Source organism: Lytechinus variegatus, chromosome 3 (assembly GCF_018143015.1).
Source record: "Lytechinus variegatus isolate NC3 chromosome 3, Lvar_3.0, whole genome shotgun sequence".
Taxonomy (NCBI): domain Eukaryota; kingdom Metazoa; phylum Echinodermata; class Echinoidea; order Temnopleuroida; family Toxopneustidae; genus Lytechinus; species Lytechinus variegatus.
Genome location: NC_054742.1, coordinates 50,052,950 through 50,073,338, shown reverse-complemented (window position 1 = coordinate 50,073,338; position 20,389 = coordinate 50,052,950). Strand labels below are relative to the sequence as shown.

Sequence of the window (20,389 nt, the reverse complement as noted above, 5' to 3'; positions counted from 1 at the left end):
TAAAATCTAGAAATCATTTGAAATTGATTATGGGCCAAATATGCCGGGCACCTATCCTAATGTAGGTTCTATTTTTTAGTATGGGTTGGGCTTGGAGGGCCGGGTTTGGACATATTTCTGTGATGACGAGAATATACTCAGAAGGGAAAAAATAGAGAGAGGGCCGGGGGGCACGGAACGGGAGATGAAGAAGAGAGAGAGAGAGCATAACCCACTTGTCTGCGCAGTGTTGTAGTACATTTTTTTTTCGATTAAAAGCGCCTCGTATGAAATTGAACCCTCTCCCCCCCCTGCGTAAGCTACTGATTGAATAGAAGGGAAAAAAGTAAAGGGAAAATAGAGGAGAGAGAGAATACAAGTAGAGGTTGACTAGAGGTAAGGGGATGGCATTCATGACAATAACAATAATATTTTTCAATCGAATTAAACTAATTTTTTTATTCTTTACATGTAAAATATTCAAATGTTTACATAATATCAATGATAACAATTATAAACATTACTATCAACACTAACAATGATAATAACAAATAATAAAAGAAAATATAACAATCGGATAATAAAAAAAATAATAATATTGATAATAATAACAACAATGGTTAAGATTATGAATATAATAATGATAAGACAAAGAAAAAGATAAAATAAAAAAGCAGACGAAACAGAAAAAAAGATGAAGGGAGAAGATAATGATGATCATGGGGGATGGGGTGGGCTAACTTAAGTAATTGGATGATAAATGATAAATAATCTTCATAATAATTGTATACCACCTATAATCGAGAAGATTATGATTTCTTGTTCAGAAATTATTACTTGTATGCATATAACGATATTTTGAAGATTCATGTTTTGGGGGGCATACTTTTAAAAGGAAATATCATATTCTTCATTTTTTTTCATTTTGCATGAAGAGAAAAACAGAGAGAACAAAATTAAGCAAAATAGGACGACGGGAGTAAAAGAATGAGAATAGGTATAAAGAGAAGATAAGACGACGAAGAAAAAAGGCGAAAAAAAGAAGCACAAGCAAATTCATAACAAGAATAAATAGAAGGGAAATAGAAAACTTAGGAGATGGAGGAGGTGTAGGATTACACAATTATCAGTGAAGAAGAAGAAGGAGGAGAAAATGAAAAGGGAGCATTATAAAAAAGGAAGAAAAAAACAAGGAGGATTTCATTTGCAAGAGGAAACAAAGCAAGACTATATCAAGGGAGAAGGGGGGGGGGGTCTATAAATAGGAAGTATAAGAACAAAAAGATGAGACAGAGATCGAACAAAAGAAGAAAGGAAATGAGGATGATAAGATAAGAAGAATATCGAAAAAGAAGAATATGAGAAGAAAAGAAATGAGAATAATTTTGATAATAATAAGAAGATCGAAAAAGAAGAAAAGGAAGAAGAAAGGAAGGGAGAATATTATGATAATAGTAACATTATGAGAATATTATGATAATAGTAATATCGAAAAAGAAGAAGTCCAAGAAGAACTTCAAAACCCACATCACCAACAATACATTCTCAAAGAAGTCACTCTGTACGGACATAATTATAGCACTGGAGCGACAGGTGAGCTCTGAACTCCGTGCAGCCAAAACAGGAAATGAACTACGCATGCGCGAAAACTATCGATCGATCAATTCACTCATCGTGGATCGCACACACGCTTTTGTAATCAACGATCCAGCTCGCACGCACGGAACAATGGAGCTGTTCGAACTTGACATGGCCGCTGATTAATCTCGTTTGGGGTGTTAGAACCTATGCTACTATGCCGTCGCGAACGGGTTAATAACACCATTCTAGTTAGTCTTGGGTAAGTAAATAACGACCCTTCCTTCTTCCCCTATCCTATTTCCCATTCTACAGTTTATGAAGTACTTCCATTTGCATTGTCTATGGATAAATTGAGTCAGTACTGCTCCTCTAAGGACTATTCTAAATGGTTGCAGAAGACTATGGAGTATTTTATCACCATGGCAACGAACCCGCAGAAGCTGTCTGGTGGGGATCACATGACCCATGGTGTGATCGGAGGTGAAGGGTCAGAGATGTTCAGGGGGTCACCGTGGGTGAGCCTTCAACACATGCTGAAATTGTTTGCCAAGTGTTGTCATTGGGAGAGTGGCTTTATCTCTTCACCCGGAAGGTGAGGATCATTTGAATACAAATGAGGAAGAGAAGTGAAGGAAGAGAGAGAAAGAGATGATATTGAGATCTGTATTTTTTCAAGTACTATTGCATGCATAACTGTCCTTTTATCATTCAGGGTAAGCTCAAACCGTCTTAATTTTTAGCTCATCCGGCCCGAAGGGCAAGATGAGCTTATGCCGTGGCGTGGCGTCCGTCGTTCGTCGTTCGTCCACAATTTCAAAATGCTACTACCTCGCCATTTCAAGTCCGATTTCAATTCTGTTTGCTTTATATGATAGCACTAGGTAGGGGATTCAAAACTTGTACAGAATTTTTAAATTCATTAAATATGCTAATTTATGCGCATTTTTCAAAATTCACAAAATATGCTCCTTCTTTATTTGTCGACCGATTTTGAATTTTTTGCTTCCATCTGGTAGAGCTTCATGAGGCTCACCAACTTCTACACAGAATTTTGAAATTTTGACCAGAACAATTTTTATGCTAATAATTTATGCAAAATTGATTTATGCATATTTTGAAAAATTCACATAAAATCCTTCTTCTTTGTTGACCGATTTTGATTTTTTTTTCTTCCATCTGGAAGAGCTTCATGAGGTTCACCAATATTCTACACAGAATTTTGAAATTTTGATTAGAACAATTTTTATGCTAATTTATGTGAAATCAATTTATGCATATTTTTAAAATTCACATAAAATGCTTCTTCTTTATATGTTGACCGATTTTGATTTTTTTCTTCCATCTGGTAGAGCTTCATGAGGTTCACCAATCTTCTTCACAGAATTTTGAAATTTTGACTAGAACAATTTTTATGCTAATTTATGGGAAATTAATTTATTCATATTTTTAAAAATTCACATAAAATGCTTTTTCTTCTTTAATTGTTGACCGATTTTGATTTTTTTCTTCTTCCATTTTGTAGAACTTTATGAGGTTCACCAAACTTCTACACAGAATTACAAAGAAATGTTTTATCTTCTTCATTTGTTGATCAATTTCAATTTTGTTTGCTTTATATAATAGCTCAAGGTGGTGATACAAAATTTCAACATAGAATTTTGAAACTCATTAAATATGCTAATTTATTCATATATTTTCAAAACTCACAAAATTACTTATTTATTTGTTGATTGACTTTGGTTATTTTTGTTCCATCTGAGAGCTACAGTAGGTTCACCAAGGTTCTACACAGAGTTAAGAAACTTTGACTAGATAATTTTTAATACTTGATTCATATGAAATTTATTCATAGATCACAAAAAAAATGCTTCTATGTAATTTCTTCATCAATTTCAATTCTATATCCTCAATTTATGTCACCCATATAATTCACTACAGTGTCAACGGGGCTGAAATCAAAATTGTGTTAAATTTTGTTGCAAGATGCCGGATGAGCTCCACATCATTGATGTGCTAGTTTTCTTTCCTGATGGAAACTCTTTGAATATTTTTTTTATTTGTGCTCCATATTTGATTATATTTATACACCAATCTGTATGTTCTGAAACATTCCCCATCACCAAGCTATTCACTAGTCATCAGTGGGATGGGAGAACAAAAAACAATTGAGAAAAAAAGGTGAGCAAGCAGGAAATAAAGAGCAGATAATCAAGAGAAAAATAGAAGAGGAGAGACTTAGACTAGATAGAGAGACAAGATATTGCCATACACACACATTTTGGCAATTGAGTAACAAGGAAAGAAAATAGTTTACAGCTCATAATTCAAGCAATATACAAAATCATAATATAACCATGAACCATATGATGAAGAGTAAGTTTGGTATATTGTGGAAAAGAAGTCTTATGAAGTACAACCTACCATTTGGTAATTCCATATATATCCTTTTCTCTAACAGTGGTTTGGGGGAGAGTTGGTCAGTTATCCAGAAGCATGTCCAGAGACACAGTAATAACAGCAGAGAGGAAGGAGAGAAGGTACCTCCTAAACCAGCTTTCTATGCCAGTTTGGTTCTCCTCCTCAGGGCATCCTATCACTACGTATCCATCATGAGTCCACAGCAGTATGGTGGTAAGTTTACATGGAGGATAGTTGATACACCCAATACCAATCTTGCATTTATATCCGTAAACTTGATAGCATTTTGTATCATGTTTTTATTACTAAAGCTTATGGATTTCTCTTTTATGAAATTGAATCCAAAAATTGTTTTCCCAGTTATACTTGTCAGCATGTGGTAAATATAGGATAATGAGGGAATATCACCATATTAAACATGATCTGAGTTCATAAACTATTCATGGTATCAAAGCCTTCTTTGGAGCGTTGTGGCCCAGTGGATTAGTCTTCTGACTTCGAAACAGAGGGTAGTGGGTTCCAATCCCAGCCATGGCGTGATTTCCTTCAGCAAGAAATTTCTTCATACTGTGCAGCACTCAACCCAGGTGAGGTGAATGGGTACCCAGCAGGATTGATTCCTTGAATGCATGAGCGCTGAAAGGCAGCTCAAGCTAAAGCCGGGGTAATAACAACGCCCCTCGGAATAGAATATTTCTAGATAAATGGCGCTATATAAATGCCTATTATTATTATAGATTTAATCACTGAAACGGCAAAGAGTTGAGACAGGCATATTTTGGTACAGCATTCTGATAGGAGCAATATGTTTCATCTCGTCTAGTTCAGCTTCTACTGTATACATGGGCATGGTCACTTATCACAGAATAAAACAAAAAACTATCATAGTGGACTAGAGACTGACTTCTTTATATTTATTCCAGGATCATCCAGTCATCACCATCAATCTCATGTGTTACTTGAAGACCTTGAACCAAAGAAAAGATCCAAGAAGCACAAACACGCACACAAGAAACGCAAGTTAGAAGGGGACAAAGAGACTCATATCGTAAGTATTTTCATCTGTAAAAGTTGCATAGATTTGTGTTCTTTTTGTTTTTTTGTCAGTCTTTAAAATACCAGCAAGCAAGATATTGCAAAAAGAAGGATGAGATCACTTAATCTTAGTAGTGAGGATGGAGATGAAGAAAATGAAAGGGTCATGATGATAATGATGATTATGATAATGATGATTATGATGGTGGTGATGATGGTGATGTTGGTGATGATGATGAAAACGATGATCCTGTATAGTCAAATCCAACATGTATTCTCTGCCTATAAACCTTGATAGGATTCTGATGGATCAGATGATATCTTAGATGTGATCCAACCTTCTGAGATGACACCTCTCTCTGCCGAGATCACAGAAGCCTTCCACACTGCCATGAATTGTTGGCAACTTCTCAACTCGAATGATACATTTGTCAAAGGTCTGTACACATTGATTCATAAGGTAGCGATATGATATTTGAAATGATTTTCCAATTCCACTTTATTAAGGTCCTTAGGATTCATGCCAACTGTAACTCACTCCCATTTTTCAGTTTTCATATTCTGAAGGACTTTTTAAAATATCTTCTAAGAATCACCAGGACCCTAATCTTGCAAGATTTGTGAGATTAAAATCAAACTGCAATTGCAATTGATCTTAAATTATGTAGTTAAGAGATATGATTGCAGTTTAATTTTAATCTATCGCAACTCTTGTAAGAAGTAGCCCAGGGCTCTGTATCACAGATGCCAGAAATCAATCGCTAAATGACAGTGGCCAATGAAGATTATTGTTGCGTGATCATTCTTTTTAAAAACCTAAGGGCCATTCAGATTTGTGTTTTATATTTACAAATCATTGGAAACACTTAGGGCCCAAGTTATAACTTCATAATTTCAAAAGAGATACTGATTTCGTATCATTATTTTGAGAAATTATTGGTTTTCCATTATTATGATGATATTATATTGAAATTTATAGTACTTGTAATCACATCATACATACTATGTTTTATTGATAATTTGGTCCTGTGTGATTTGCTATTGCAGTTTTATAATCATGAATTTGTTCTATGGATATTCAAATTTGCAATTTTTGCTTTCTTTTTGGGAATTGACTTTGTGAATTCACATATAGATACTAACTGCACAATCACAGAATGATTCACTTTTGTTTTTAAAGAAAAAAACCCAGCAAAATTACAATCTTCATTGTTATCTGTGAAAAAATTGTACATTTCAAAACTTGAGCATGTCAATACACAGAATTTAATGGCATATTATGTAGGTCATTAGAACTGATTGTTTGTGCTGATGGTCATTTTATATATGTTCTTTGAACAGACTTTAACTGGTTATTGCATAGATGGAAAGCTGAATCATGGTCCTGGTTTAATAGCTTTCAAGCAGATAGGCTTCTATATCTGGTATGTATGACTATCATTTCATCAAAAGTATTCTATTCTAACCTATATATGGATAAATTGTAATACTAGGACAAGAAATCTTGATTAACGAAATAAGCTTAAATGAAGAATTAAATCAGTTCCTTTTTTGAATTAAACTAATTAATGAGCAATGAGTCAATAATAATTGGCTAGATGTATAAAGGGATTATTTTTGTTATATTTTCACCACTTGTTTTTATAGGAATTTTTTTCCTGCTCTCGCTTGTAAATTTCGTGTTTTTTGTAATGAAATTTCGTGTTTTTTGTAATGATGTATTACGATTTCTCATACCTGAGTCATGTGTTTTTCAATCCTGCGAAGATCTTTTTTAATTCATATGTTTTTGTAAATGTTATGTGTTTGTATTCCGTTTGTATCTGTTCACATTTACATGTTTTGTTTTGTCTTACCTTTTTCTTTCATACCCTCGCCGGAATAGTAGGTCTATACTCTGAATCACCTCTCCAGGATACTGTGCTTTATCATATTTGTTGTATTTTCTACCCGTCACAAAACGCTCGTATTATCAATGGTTTAAATGGATACATTACATAATCATTTAGCGTTTAATTCTCTTCCAGATGATCAATACGACGATGCTATAGCCAATTCCTTAACTGAGTATATTTCTAACGAGCAATTTAAAAACATTTTGTGCAATAATAACGATAAAAATATATTTTCTTTATTTCATTTGAATATTAGAAGCATTAATAGACACTTTGATGATTTTCAATTGCTCTTAGATAATTCATCTCAATGTCTTCCCTCTGTAATTGGGCTCACTGAGACTTGGTTGTCCACGAATCCTAACCCACCTTTTGCCTTATATGAACACGATTTTATTTTCAATAGTCGGATAGAAAAGTCTGGGGGCGGTGTTGGCCTATACGTTTCAAAAAAATATTCTTTCAATATTTGCAAGGATGTTACTATAATGAATGATATCTTAGAATCCCTTTTTATTGAAATCCAATTGCCAGGCCGGAGAAATATGATAATTGGTGTAATTTACCGCCCTCCAAATAGCAATAACATTGACTTCCTGTCATCCCTCAGGAATATTTTGCATAATCCAGTAATGAATAATAAAGATTGTTGTATAATGGGCGACTTCAATATCAACTTACTAAAATATAATAATGAAAGTTCATGTCATGATTTTTTAGAAACATTTTTATCAAATGCATTCTTTCCTCTTGTTACTAAGCCAACTCGTGTCACTAATGTATCGGCAACATTGATTGATAATATCTTCAGTAACATTATTCCGCATCCCAATTCATATGTCATACTGTCTGATATATCTGATCATTACCCAATTTTCTCTCAGTTTACTCTTTCTAATTTAAGTAGTGGTGGACAGCCTCCCAAATTAAGATGTCAAGCTTCCCCTGAAAACATAGCTAGACTCGGAGCGAGTTTAGAACACGTAGACTGGTCAAATGTCTACAACACTGATAATGTTAATAGTTCGTACAACATATTTTTAGATATTCTGAATAAAGAACTAGATGCATGTATTCCCCTTCAAAAATGTCAAAGAAATTATAAAATTACTCCTAGACTTCCCTGGATATCGAAATCTCTTTTAAAGTGTATAAATAAAAAGAATAAATTGTACTACAAATACAAATCCGAATTTACAGATAGAACAAAACAAAAATATACTTCATATAAGAATGCTTTAACCAGAATTTTGCGTTTTGAAAAGAAGAAATATTTTACAAGTCGCTTAGAGTTGTATAAACGCGACATGCAGAATACCTGGAAAGTCCTCAAACAAGCTATGAATTTAACCAAAAACAAAAATGAAATTACTAAGATAAAAAGAGATAATGATGTAATCGATAATCCCAACCTAATTGCTAACCTGTTTAATACACATTTTTCCTTAATTGGTGAGAAGTTAGCACAAAAAATACCTACATCAAATAAATCTTTTAGAGATTTTTTAAATCCTCCAAATTCAAGCTCTATTTTCTTTGTTCCAACTCACAGGAATGAGGTAATGGATATTGTTTCTCATTTAAATAACAAAAAGAGTTCTGGTTTTGATAGTATCAACAATGTTATATTAAAGGGGATAATACCTTTTATTGTTGATCCGCTCGTACATATATTTAATTTGTCTTTTTTAGATGGGATAGTGCCAAATACGATGAAGATAGCAAAGGTCATTCCATTGTTTAAAAAAGGCGACAATCAAGATGTGAACAATTATCGCCCTATATCTTTATTGTCATCCCTCTCAAAAGTTTTAGAAAAATTGATATATAAAAGAACAATTGCTTTTTTAAAAGATCATGATATTTTTTGTGATAATCAATATGGGTTTAGAGCAAAACATAGTACAAATCATGCGTTATTATCACTTGTTGAAAAGGTAGCCCATGCTCTCGATTCATCTTCTCATATGGTTGGAATACTCCTGGACTTCTCCAAGGCCTTCGACACTATCAACCACAACATTTTACTTCATAAACTTTCACATTATGGTATACGTGGGAAGGCTTTGGAGTGGTTCAGGAGTTATCTTTCCAATAGAAAACAATATATTTTTCTGAATGGCTGTTCCTCTGAATTGCGGGATATTACTTGTGGTGTCCCTCAAGGGAGTTTGCTAGGCCCTCTATTGTTTATTATCTATATCAACGATTTTTATAGATCATCAGATATGGCATCTTTTATATTATTTGCTGACGATACAAACTTGTTTTTCTCTCATTCAAATCCAAACACCCTTGTTGAAATTGTGAATACTGAACTAAAAAACATTACTCAGTGGATTCGAGCAAATAGATTATCTCTAAATTTAGAAAAGACCAAATATATCCTTTTTAGTAATTCAATTGATGCCTTACCAGCTGATATAGTTTTTGATGACACTCCCTTAGAAAAGGTATTATATTCTAAGTTTCTTGGTGTAATAATTGACAATAAGCTTTCATGGAAGATTCATATCGATAATATTTCTAAAAAGATTTCACGCAACATAGGTATACTAAATAGACTAAAGATCCAACTTCCACCTTCTGCCTTACTAACATTATATTTTTCTCTAACATTACCGTATTTGAATTACGGCTTACTTGCTTGGGGCAACGCTCACCAAACTATCTTAGACAAACTTTTAATGTTGCAAAAAAGAGCGGTTAGAATTATTAATCAAGTAGATTTTCGTGCTCATACTGATCCACTTTTCTATGATAGTAGTATTCTGAAAGTAAAAGATTTATATCTGCTTCAATTAGGTCAATTTATGTTTAAGTATACTAACGATTTGTTGCCAAATTCTTTCGAGAATATGTTTTTAAGAAATCGCGCAATTCATTATTACCCAACGAGACGATCAGAAGAGTTTCATTTGCCTTTGCTTAGAACTCTCTTCGCTAAAAATACGTTTATATATGAAGGTCCAAACCTCTGGAATTCCTTTTCTGATTACTTAAAAAATTCTCCTTCTTTACATGTATTTAAAAAAAGATTGAAATTATCGTTACTCTTAAAATACAAAGATTAAGTTATTGTTCCTGCTACGCGCGCACCCATACATTATCTGTCCTGATCATCTGAATGATTTTGCATTATCACTCTTGCTTTCTTTTATTATTTATTCCATACGCGCAGTGTTACCTTATTTAAATATTTAAATTTTAAAATGTTTTATCTGATGCTATGACAATTTTGTTTCGACAGTAATTCTTCAGGGTATGAAATATTTAATTTTCGTTTAATTTTTGTGCTATAATTTTTTGTTCTTGTTATATGTTTGTGTTTTGTAATTTTGTCTGTCCTATATTCTATTTCACATGTCCGTCTTCGCAGGATTATAGTTACTATAGCATAATAATTGCTATTATAAATATTGTCACCGTTATCATTATTTTTTTTTCTCTTTTCTTACAAAATCAAGTATTTTTCAACCAACAAATTTGTTTTTATTTTTTTTGTTAATGTTGTATAAATAAAAAATGTTATTTCACTGGGTCCTAAGCAATACAAGCTTTGCTTTTAATTTAGGTTCCCCCACTTTTGTTATCTTTTTTTGACAAATTATTGTTAATTTTTCGATTTTGTGTAACTATTTCTTGATTGATATGTATTATTGTCATATTTGATTTGTTATTGTAAACGAAAGTGGAAAAATAAATTCAAATCAAATCAAATCAAAAGTTTGTAAGTTTGTATATTTCTTATTTGTGTTGGTAATGAATTGTGAGCATAAGTGTGGTTCAATCATTCATGCATAGTTCAAGATGTTTTAGATTGTTCATGTTCAATTATTTTTTTTTTACAGGGTGAAAATGTTCAAGCTATAGCCATGCTGCAGGCAAAGTTAAAAGCAGAACAAGATGAGACACACCTTGAAAGCTCTGATCGTATGAAAATTCTCATTCAACTGGCTTGTATCTATCAGTCGATGGCTAGATTAGCGGTGAGTCTATTCCCATCAGGTTACTGAAAATCAAACTGCTCCCTAATCTTTATAAAAAAACATTAATGCTGTATTTACCACATGGTATATTCTGTTTAAAAGGCATTCAGGATTACATTAGATATTCCATTTGATGTCAAATTTAATGTAAATTTCCATTGTAGGTACCATTAAAAATGTTTCAACCAATATTATCCATCATTTGTCTATACTTAGACAAAACATTAATTTGGTATAGTATTCATTGGTGAGTTTTAAATGCAGATGAACTTAAAATATTTACTAGTAATTGACTGAAAGCCACTTTAACCATTAAAAGCCAACTTCATTATGGCTAAACGTTATGAAATGATGTGATAAAAATGCTCAGAAAGCGGCAATTAAGTGCTCACTCACATGGAACCTTTATTTAATCCGTTGTAAAACTGTTGATGTCTCTAATGCAAAGGTTTTTTTACCCTGGGCTCAAATCATTTGATGTCAAATCATGTGCCTTTTTAAATATTAAACAATGAATACATGATGATATAAAAGCATAGAAAAGGATGTTTTTATTGTTAACCAACATGTGTTCCGACAAAAATTACTCTTTTCTTTCTCCCAAGACAGGGTGATGATTAAATTATAATTTGGTATTTGTTTCAGGAGATTAGGGTTGTGGATAAGTTTGATTTGCTGTTGGGTTTTAGTTTGGCTCAGTATGCAGATTTTCCATTGGAGCAATCGCCAGAGTACATGTCTTGAAACCATTTTTAATTTAGCAAAGCTACTAGCGATTTATCAGGCCAAGTTTGCTTTTATCAGGGAGGATGCAAAAAGGTGGGTTGATGAAATAAAATTGATATTTTTTTACCCCCTTTCAGGATGCTAGTGATTGTATTCTGCAAGCCATCGGTATCATGAAGACTAACTACGTGGAAGGCAATCCTAACAGGGGTATAGTGAGTGAAGGATCATTGACAGGGGCAGGGAAATCCGGTAGACTTCTTCATATCTTATCAGCTAGTCCATCCACACTGCTACCTTACTGTATCCAACTGGTCCTTCTTGCATTTAAGGTAAGTAGCTTGGTAAAGCTTGGTGGGACCCTTTCAATATCACAAACAAGTATGCTTAGCAAGAAAATAAACACTCTCACCAAGAAAAAAACAATTACTTTAATAAATGCAATGAATGTTTTTGTTATAGGGGCATGGTTCTCAAGTGTGATTGTTTATTTAATGTGCTGAATCATGCTAATCAGCAATCCTCCTAAGAGAGATAAATACATCCAACATAAGTTTCCATCAAGAGCCCAACGAGTACGTTGCTTCATCAAATGACACCTTAATCCCTGTTATCTTGTCATATAAAAAGAGGAGCTTGAGATACCCTTTAATCCTATATGGCACACCTGCTGTGATATTGTTGTTAAAACTTGACAATTGATTAATCCATCCTGTGTCTCCCTTCAAATTCTGATGGTGAATTTGAGCAGGAGAACAGCAAATTTTGCTCAAATTTTGGATAACAGATATAATCCTTGTATATTCAACTATTATTTTTCCAGATTTTTGTTTTTTCTATAATTTTGGTCAGGGGAAGGAAAGCAAGCATAACTTGTTTTGCGAAATGATTTCTTCCTGTGAATGTTATTTAAAATCTTTCAGTGACTCACACCATTCAAACACGCATAACATACAAACCTATTTTGTGGAATGAATGGTCAGTTAACTAATATTTAGATGATACAAAACTTGAATTATAGGGTTGTTTGGTTCATGAGATATAACCAGCTCTAGTAGGGGTTGTTTCCAGTCGCAATAATGCACCATAGGTAATTGCAGCAAGTTCATAGTCTGTCGCAATCTCACAGACTTAATGTTGATCAATGGATTTTCAACTCTCTAAAATCTTGTTTGTCTTTTCTTTCCAGAAACGTGTCCTTCACCGAGCAGATTCCAACGACACTGGGTTAGGTCACCTGATAGTTTTGATGCAGTATTATTGGCCGAGAGAAGAACCACTGTTTAACGAGGCTATCAGAAGAATCAGAAAACAAGGCAGCTTCTTCTATCACTGTTTTCTCAACTATGTCATCAGTATCCTTATCAATGACCAGTATACTTTCTTTCATTTATTTTTGCTGCTCATTTACCACGAAAAACGTAAAGGAAGAGAAAATAGTTGGTGGGTATCATGTGACAAATAAGTAAATTATTTGGATGTTTTAAATGATAATTTGATTTCCCCCTCTCTCTCTTTGACTCCCTCTCTAAATATACTGAATATATATTTTATTGACGATTGTAAGTGGCATGAAAGTGTTTGACATTTAAGTGGAAGTAGGATATTGGTGTAAAGCATAATTTCTTTCAATGTCTCTTCATGAGAGTAGTAGGTAAGAACCCCTTTTTATAAATGACGCATTCCTTATCTTAATTATTGATAGATATTGATATTCTGGAAGAGTTTGCTCATCTGAAGACAGAAGATGGAGGAAAGGTCAATCTTGATATTCTGCCTTCCTCATCCAGTGTTCAAAGGTGAGTATATTGTTGACCACTGGCAAACAGATGGGGTTGGGTGTAGTGGTCACTTCATCCCCTAAGAATATCCATGATTCAGGGGGGAGGGGGGAGGAGAAGAAAAAGAAAGAAAATGAAATTGGAAAAGGGTAAAACATCAAATAATTTTCTGGATGTTATGTTAAAATGTATCACAAACTTAGATTTTCAATTTCAAAAGCTCACTTATAAATATTAAGAAATATCTCCAGTACGCCATATTGTGCCCTTAAAATGTTTTACTCAGTTCGCGACTGTTATTGACCTCAAAGAGGGATTTGAATGATATTTTGGGGGGATTCAATGATGTTATCCTTCTTGATTCAATTGATTTTTCCCTTCATATTAACACTTTTAAATCATCCATAGATTTTATGAATGAGAGAATGTGTGATAGTAACTAATTCCGAAGGTCCTTTAAAAATGACTTTTAAAAAATGATGAAAATTAGAATTGTTCAGCACTTTTTTATGGGCAGGGGGTCAAATTTATATTAAAAAAAATGAAATGCTGCAGGTTCTACTATGGTTGATTGGATTACTATGAACAAACTCTTTGCTGTGCATTATACTGACTTTTATCATATAAGTGGATGATAAGACCTTCGCTCCTTCAGCATACATTTTAACAATGTATGCACCATGTTTTGTGTTTGGAATACACTTTTTTTTTAATACTCTAGCTGCTGTTTTATTTCAAGAAATATTTACCGTATTTCTCTTTCTTTTCTTCCCAGACAAAGGACAGTGACAAGAGGAATTACTAGAGGAGGTACTGAGGATTTCCGTGCTGCCATGGAGAGACAAGTTATGAGGAGTAATGATAACATAGAAGCTGTTATCATGAAGTTCCTTATGGAAGAGAGAGACTCCATCAAACTTACATTTGCTGATAGCTAATAGAGGATTACTTATCCTGCTGACTAGAAGAAAACAGAAGGATGAATCTGAAAATACAAGTATAAATAGGTTATGTGGAGTAATGATAATTTGAAAGGTGTCATCATGACATTTCTTATTGAAGAGAGGGTCTCCATCAAACCAGACTGAAAATCAGTCTATTTCTGTTAGGATATGCTTCGCTGAGACTTTGTCTGGCTTTGCGGCATTTCTTCCCTCCATTGACCAAAATAATCCATATGCATCGCCATGGCAGTAGTAAGCATTAAAAAAATAATAAAAACTAACCCATACCAGCAAAATGCTGGCCTGCCGAGTCCCTACGGAAGTTACCATAACAGAAACAAACAGAAGATGTAAATAATGCTAATCGTAAATTGCGAAAATCAGCATCCAAGCAGAAATGTTAGGCTTTGGCTTAGTCAACATTCATGATTAGAGAATAAAAATTCACAGTTGTGAGATTGGTTCACTAGTGACTGTGGAACTATTTCTGCAGGTCTATTTAGTGAATAAGCAAGCGGAATCAGAAGCTTTTGCCATTGCAAATGATTATTCATGAACTGAAAATGGTAACATCAACATGATTGGCTGGTGCATTTGTATACTCAAGCTGCAAGAGAAACATGACGGCATACTGGACTGGTGGGGAGGGTTGGTGATTCACAAATAGTTAAGAGTGACTTAGAGTTGCACTTAAATTCCTAGTTGCTTGTGGTAAAAATGGCATCACCTCATTTGTCAAAGTGTGCTAACAGGATGCACACTACTGCGTAGCAACATAATAGTTGCCCGTTATGTATCAATTTGCGCATCAGCATTTAAGCATGACTATTACGTCACACTTAACTCTTTGTGGAAGACCCCCAGTCTGTTTAAATAACAAAATTTGTATTTTACATTTTGAGAAACTATAGCTGATTATTTCCAAGAAATTACTTTACTCTGTTGCTTTGTTTCCCCAATTAAATGTGGGATATAAGCAGAAATCAAAGAGGGTGAGGTTACGTACCCTTTTTCCCATAGACGCTGTAGGAAAACGTTGCACGAACCACCACCATTATGAGGCCTTTTGGAAACTTTTATCTGTGTAGGAGGAGAAGTGAGAAAAAAACAGAAATTGTGAAAAAAAATTCTCGGAAACGACAGATTTTTTTCAGTCTACCGTCAAACTTATCTCTGCTGAAAGCTAATAGGCAATGGCCTATCTGATATGCAGACAATAAAACAAAAAAGAATAGTACAAGTATTACTGAATTTTGTAAGTTATTGAATTGATTTTAATGATAATAATGATATAGATGGCTATTGTGATGATAAAGATATTAACAGATGTGATAATAATAACAGGATGACAAAATTTGGTAAAGAGCTTGTTTTGGGGTCAGATTTGACACTATCGGAGCCTATTTGCAAGTAATTAATCATTGATGTTAATCTTGCATTCAGTTGTACTTTCAGGGAATCATTGATTTTGACTGGCTGTCAAATAATTTTGTCTTAGAATTTTACATCAAAGTGGGTTATGGTATAATAATTACTTTTCGAGATTTTACAATTCTCCACCACTTTTGTGATGCTGATTATGATTACAGTTAATTTTGTGTAATTTTTTTTAAAGTGCTTTGAATTCAGCAATTATTTGACCTATGAATTATGCAAGGGTTGGCTTTATTTCCTTCTGAGAAATAATTTACCCTCCTTCAAAATTATATTAAAGAATTTCTTGAATTTGGATTCAGACAAATAACAATTTTTTTATCATATCTTATTGATTCATTAAGATCTAAAAAAAAAAACAATCTTGTATTTTGAAAGAAACTGAAATAGGGTTGTACATAATTTCAAGATGTCTGAAGGAGTTAATTACAAATTGTTTGTATCCACTTGCTCTACTAGCAGATGGTCTAGACATCAGATTGTTTCACACCATGGCTGAACCCACTTGGTCTATTATCAGTTTGATCCAATTACTGTTTGTTCATCACTTTGACTAGTTATTGTTCATTATTCAATTTTCCAAGACTATTTTCCACTTAATCTACTTCTAAATTTACACATTGCCAAATGACAATATGGTTCGTAAACACTTCATCTAATCACATAGATTGGGTGGTGTTAGACTTTGTGCATATCAGATGAAATTAATATACAAATAGCGAATAGGCATGAGTGCGATGGTGCGAGATTTCACATGAGGTGAAAGATTCTCTATTCAACAAGGCCTTAGCCGAGTTGAATAGTGTTTCTTTCTTTCACCGAATGCGAAATCTCGCACCATTGCACAAATAAGAATATTTGCTATTTGTGTTGTACAACGCCTCGGAGTTTAGCGAAAATATTTTAAAAATAAGAGTTTTTCCTTACAGTATCTATGAAAAGGGAGCAAAAATATTGAAAGCAAAAAAGCAAATCCCACAAGCGCACATGACCTCGGGCAGCATTGCGCATGTAGCCAGCAAGCTATGCGCGTATTTTACCTTCATTTACTGAGCACAATGAATTGAATTGTATTGTGACGTCACCTCCTAAAGCCGTGCAACGGTACGTTTTGGATAGTACTTCTTGAGTAAAACGGTTCGAATGTTTGACATTCAGTCTCCCATTTGCTCGCGTACAACAAGCTAAGTAGGCGTTGTACAATATAACCTAACTGGAAATTACACTTAATGGGCTAAATGGCAATTAGACCAAATGTTTGGTAGATGATCTAGGATTAGACCTTGTGCGGTAAGACCAAACCTAATGTAGACATAGTGGTCCGTATTCTGAAGTCGGGTTTACTTTAAACTCAGGTTTAAAGTTGTGGTTTAAGTATGGATAGCCAATTTTTACATAAATCATTAACAGTAGAGATATCATATTTCAGCTCATTTGAATCTCAAATCATTCACAATTGTCTAGGAAGTATAAATAGATGATTGTCTTCACCATTGAAGAATCAGGAAAGAGCACAGTAAATATAAGAAACATACAACTTAATAAAAATTTGACACTTTTGGCTTCCCATAACTTTAGCAGAGAGTTAGACCATGGTCTAAGTTAAACCCGACTTCAGAATACGGGCCAGTGGGTATAGACCAAGTGACAATTTAATAGTTCCAAACTGTCATGTAAATGGTATCATGAAAGTCTATATACTGACTGATTTAAAAAAAAAATACACCTCAAAAAATGCCAATTTGATGAAAAAACTTGTTCGGAACACAAAATTCTCATATCCTGAAAGATCATCTTCTCCAGAATAATTTTGTAAAATTTGTATGTGGTATATGATTACGTGTGAATAATCAGTAGGTATTCTTTGCTGTGATGTAACATTTGATTTGCCCCAAAGTAAGGCATGAATGCAACGAATGAATCCAGATGTCAATGAAGTCATAATCCTACACAAGTTGCAGTAGAAGCCATTTCCAAATACTTTTGCTATTTAATGAACATTGGAATAGATACTAAAAGGTTTTTGCTCACAAACATGTTAACTTTACACAAATATTTTGCAATGAATTTAACCACCATTACTGCAATCGTGCAGGATTTTGACTGCATTGAAATCTGCATTCATGTCTTTCTCTGAAACAAATCAAGTTTTACATCACAACAGAACATTATATATCCTAATTCTCCAAGCGTAACACATACCACATATAAATTTTATCTATCTGGAGTCTAGAGAAGATAGTCTTTCAGAATATAAAAAATATGTGAAAGTTTTGTGTTTGTGACTTTTTTTCATGAAATTGGTTAATTTTTAGGTGTTTTTTTTTCTGACTCAGTTGGTGTAATAGGCTCTGAGAAGTTTTAGAACTAGCCACTTGTAGCTCATTGATTTTTCTCTCATTTATGTTAACATTTTCTTGATAAAACATACTTTGTCACTGGTGTATTGATATAACTTGTTTGCTTGGAGAAGACAATGTAATTAATTTTTGTAAATATATGTAGACACTACATTTATATATAAATATATTGCCTGCGATTGTGTTTGCATTTCCTCTTGTGTGTGACATTTGACTGCGCAATTTCTGACCATTTTTTGAGACTCAGCGCTGATCAACAGCAAACTTATAGAATCAGTGTACAATTAACAATATGATACACATTATATCAATGAACATTATATGTAAATAAGGGTACCCGGTAAATACCAAAACAAAATGATAAATACTGGAAATTAGTATGTTAAAATAATTGGAAATATAGGTTGAATATGTTGCAATGGTACTTAAATTGAATTGTTGATTTGAATTGAATGGGTATGGTTTATTGAAATATATATATATATCAAACAGGCAGCTCCCAGGCTAAAAATGTTCAATTTACAAGCAAAAAATATCAACAGAGATAGTATAATTATACAATGGTGAGAGATAAAACATAAAGTTAATTAACATTGATAAAATGCCAAATGCAATTGATTTATAAAGCGTGTAATGCAGAAGTGGTGCAATTTTTCTCACAAGATCCAAGCACTTTAGACAATATTACTAAGCTTTGTTGCATCATATATGAATGAGGCCAAAGAGATAGGTAACCACTGGTGTATTTCGATTTTTAAAGAGGTACTTGAATTGAAAATTGAAAACTATGAAATGCTGAACGAGGCTGCATTCCACTTATTGCAATGATGTCACTAGGCGCATTTAATAATAGCTTGAAGGGCACATCAATTGGTCTTAGGATGAAAACTGTCCTCTTCCTCTCTTTGTCATCTTCAACATCTCACTTGAATCACCAAATTATAGAGCTTATACCTTTTACTGTTCATCTCAGTCATTGGATGATTTCAAGTCTGGTGTTGGCCTTGGTGTTGGTGTTTAACTTTGGATTGCTTCCCTTAGCTCCAAAACTTATTCAGAGTTTGCAAAACTGATCCAGATCACATTATTGACATCTCAACAACTAGTGAGTGACTTTTTGGGACCATCTTCATTTTATGTTTGATGTTGTAATCATGTAAAAATTGACCTAACACCAACACCAAAAGGTCAACACTGAACTTGAAATCACCCAGTTAATTAGACCCTCAGAAATTTCTGTATCTCTCTGTTATAGAAAATTTCCAAAGATGCAATTCAAAATTGATGATTAGTCTGTCATTATTGAATGCAATCTAATGTAAAATGTCTTATCATTACCTGTTAAAAAAAAAGTCGAACAGCTTGTGATGAGACCCCTGTCCATGATGTGATAGATAGATAGATTTATAATTAATTTATTCATTTTTATTTTTATTTTTTTTATTTATTTATACACATATATATATATATATATATATATATTTTCTTTCTTGGGGGGGGGGGGGCTCTACCTCATGCCTCGACCCTGACCTTTCTTCCTAGCACCCCCACACTCCATCTTCCTTTCAGATTGCACCAGTGGAGGGGTGAGGGTAATTCATATGATACATGTAAGTCATATATATATAAATGTGTGAAGTTATACATGTACAACAGCTTTGGCAACTCTTATTTAAATATTGCGTGAAAGCAATGGATGAAGAGAACAATGGTAGGCATAGCTTAAATCAAGGTTCCCCAAAGCTATCTACCCTATATATATATATATATATAAATAGAATTCAAAATATGGATTCAGAATTCTCTTTTTTGTCACATGGCCACTGATGAAGAGTGTGACTTTGCCTTTCATTTTTGAGAGCTATACTCCTTTTAGAATCTATGATTTTATTTCTACGGCATTTACTAAACCATTTATGATTATTTTATGTCTATTATATGTATATATATACATATGTGTGTATATATACAGTATATATATATATATATATATATATATAGTTATATCTATCTATATATATATCTATATATAAATCAATATATATATATATATATATCTATATATAAGTATATATATATATATATATATATATATATATATATATATATATATATATATATATATATATATATGCCCAACACTACTGACTTTCATGTACTAAATTAGATCTAACCCAATGTCCCCTATTTTTTATTTCATTTTTAAAAATAATATTGGGAGTGCTTTAATTGATGTTTTGATATAAC

The 20,389-nt window shown here is 33.2% G+C and overlaps 1 protein-coding gene across 1 annotated transcript in view; it reads left to right on the top strand.

Moving 5' to 3' along the window:
* LOC121411270 (integrator complex subunit 10-like) overlaps positions 1-15,358 on the top strand; it is a 36,319-nt gene extending 20,961 nt beyond the window's left edge. Inside the window, exons 7-16 of the mRNA XM_041603895.1 lie at positions 1,873-2,152; positions 4,019-4,191; positions 4,902-5,026; positions 5,312-5,450; positions 6,355-6,437; positions 10,760-10,897; positions 11,761-11,955; positions 12,813-12,978; positions 13,329-13,422; positions 14,180-15,358. Coding sequence (XP_041459829.1) covers positions 1,873-2,152; positions 4,019-4,191; positions 4,902-5,026; positions 5,312-5,450; positions 6,355-6,437; positions 10,760-10,897; positions 11,761-11,955; positions 12,813-12,978; positions 13,329-13,422; positions 14,180-14,342 — 1,556 coding nt within the window. The 3' untranslated portion in view covers positions 14,343-15,358. The remainder of the gene's footprint in view (positions 1-1,872; positions 2,153-4,018; positions 4,192-4,901; positions 5,027-5,311; positions 5,451-6,354; positions 6,438-10,759; positions 10,898-11,760; positions 11,956-12,812; positions 12,979-13,328; positions 13,423-14,179) is intronic.
* The last annotated feature ends 5,031 nt before the right edge of the window (positions 15,359-20,389 follow it).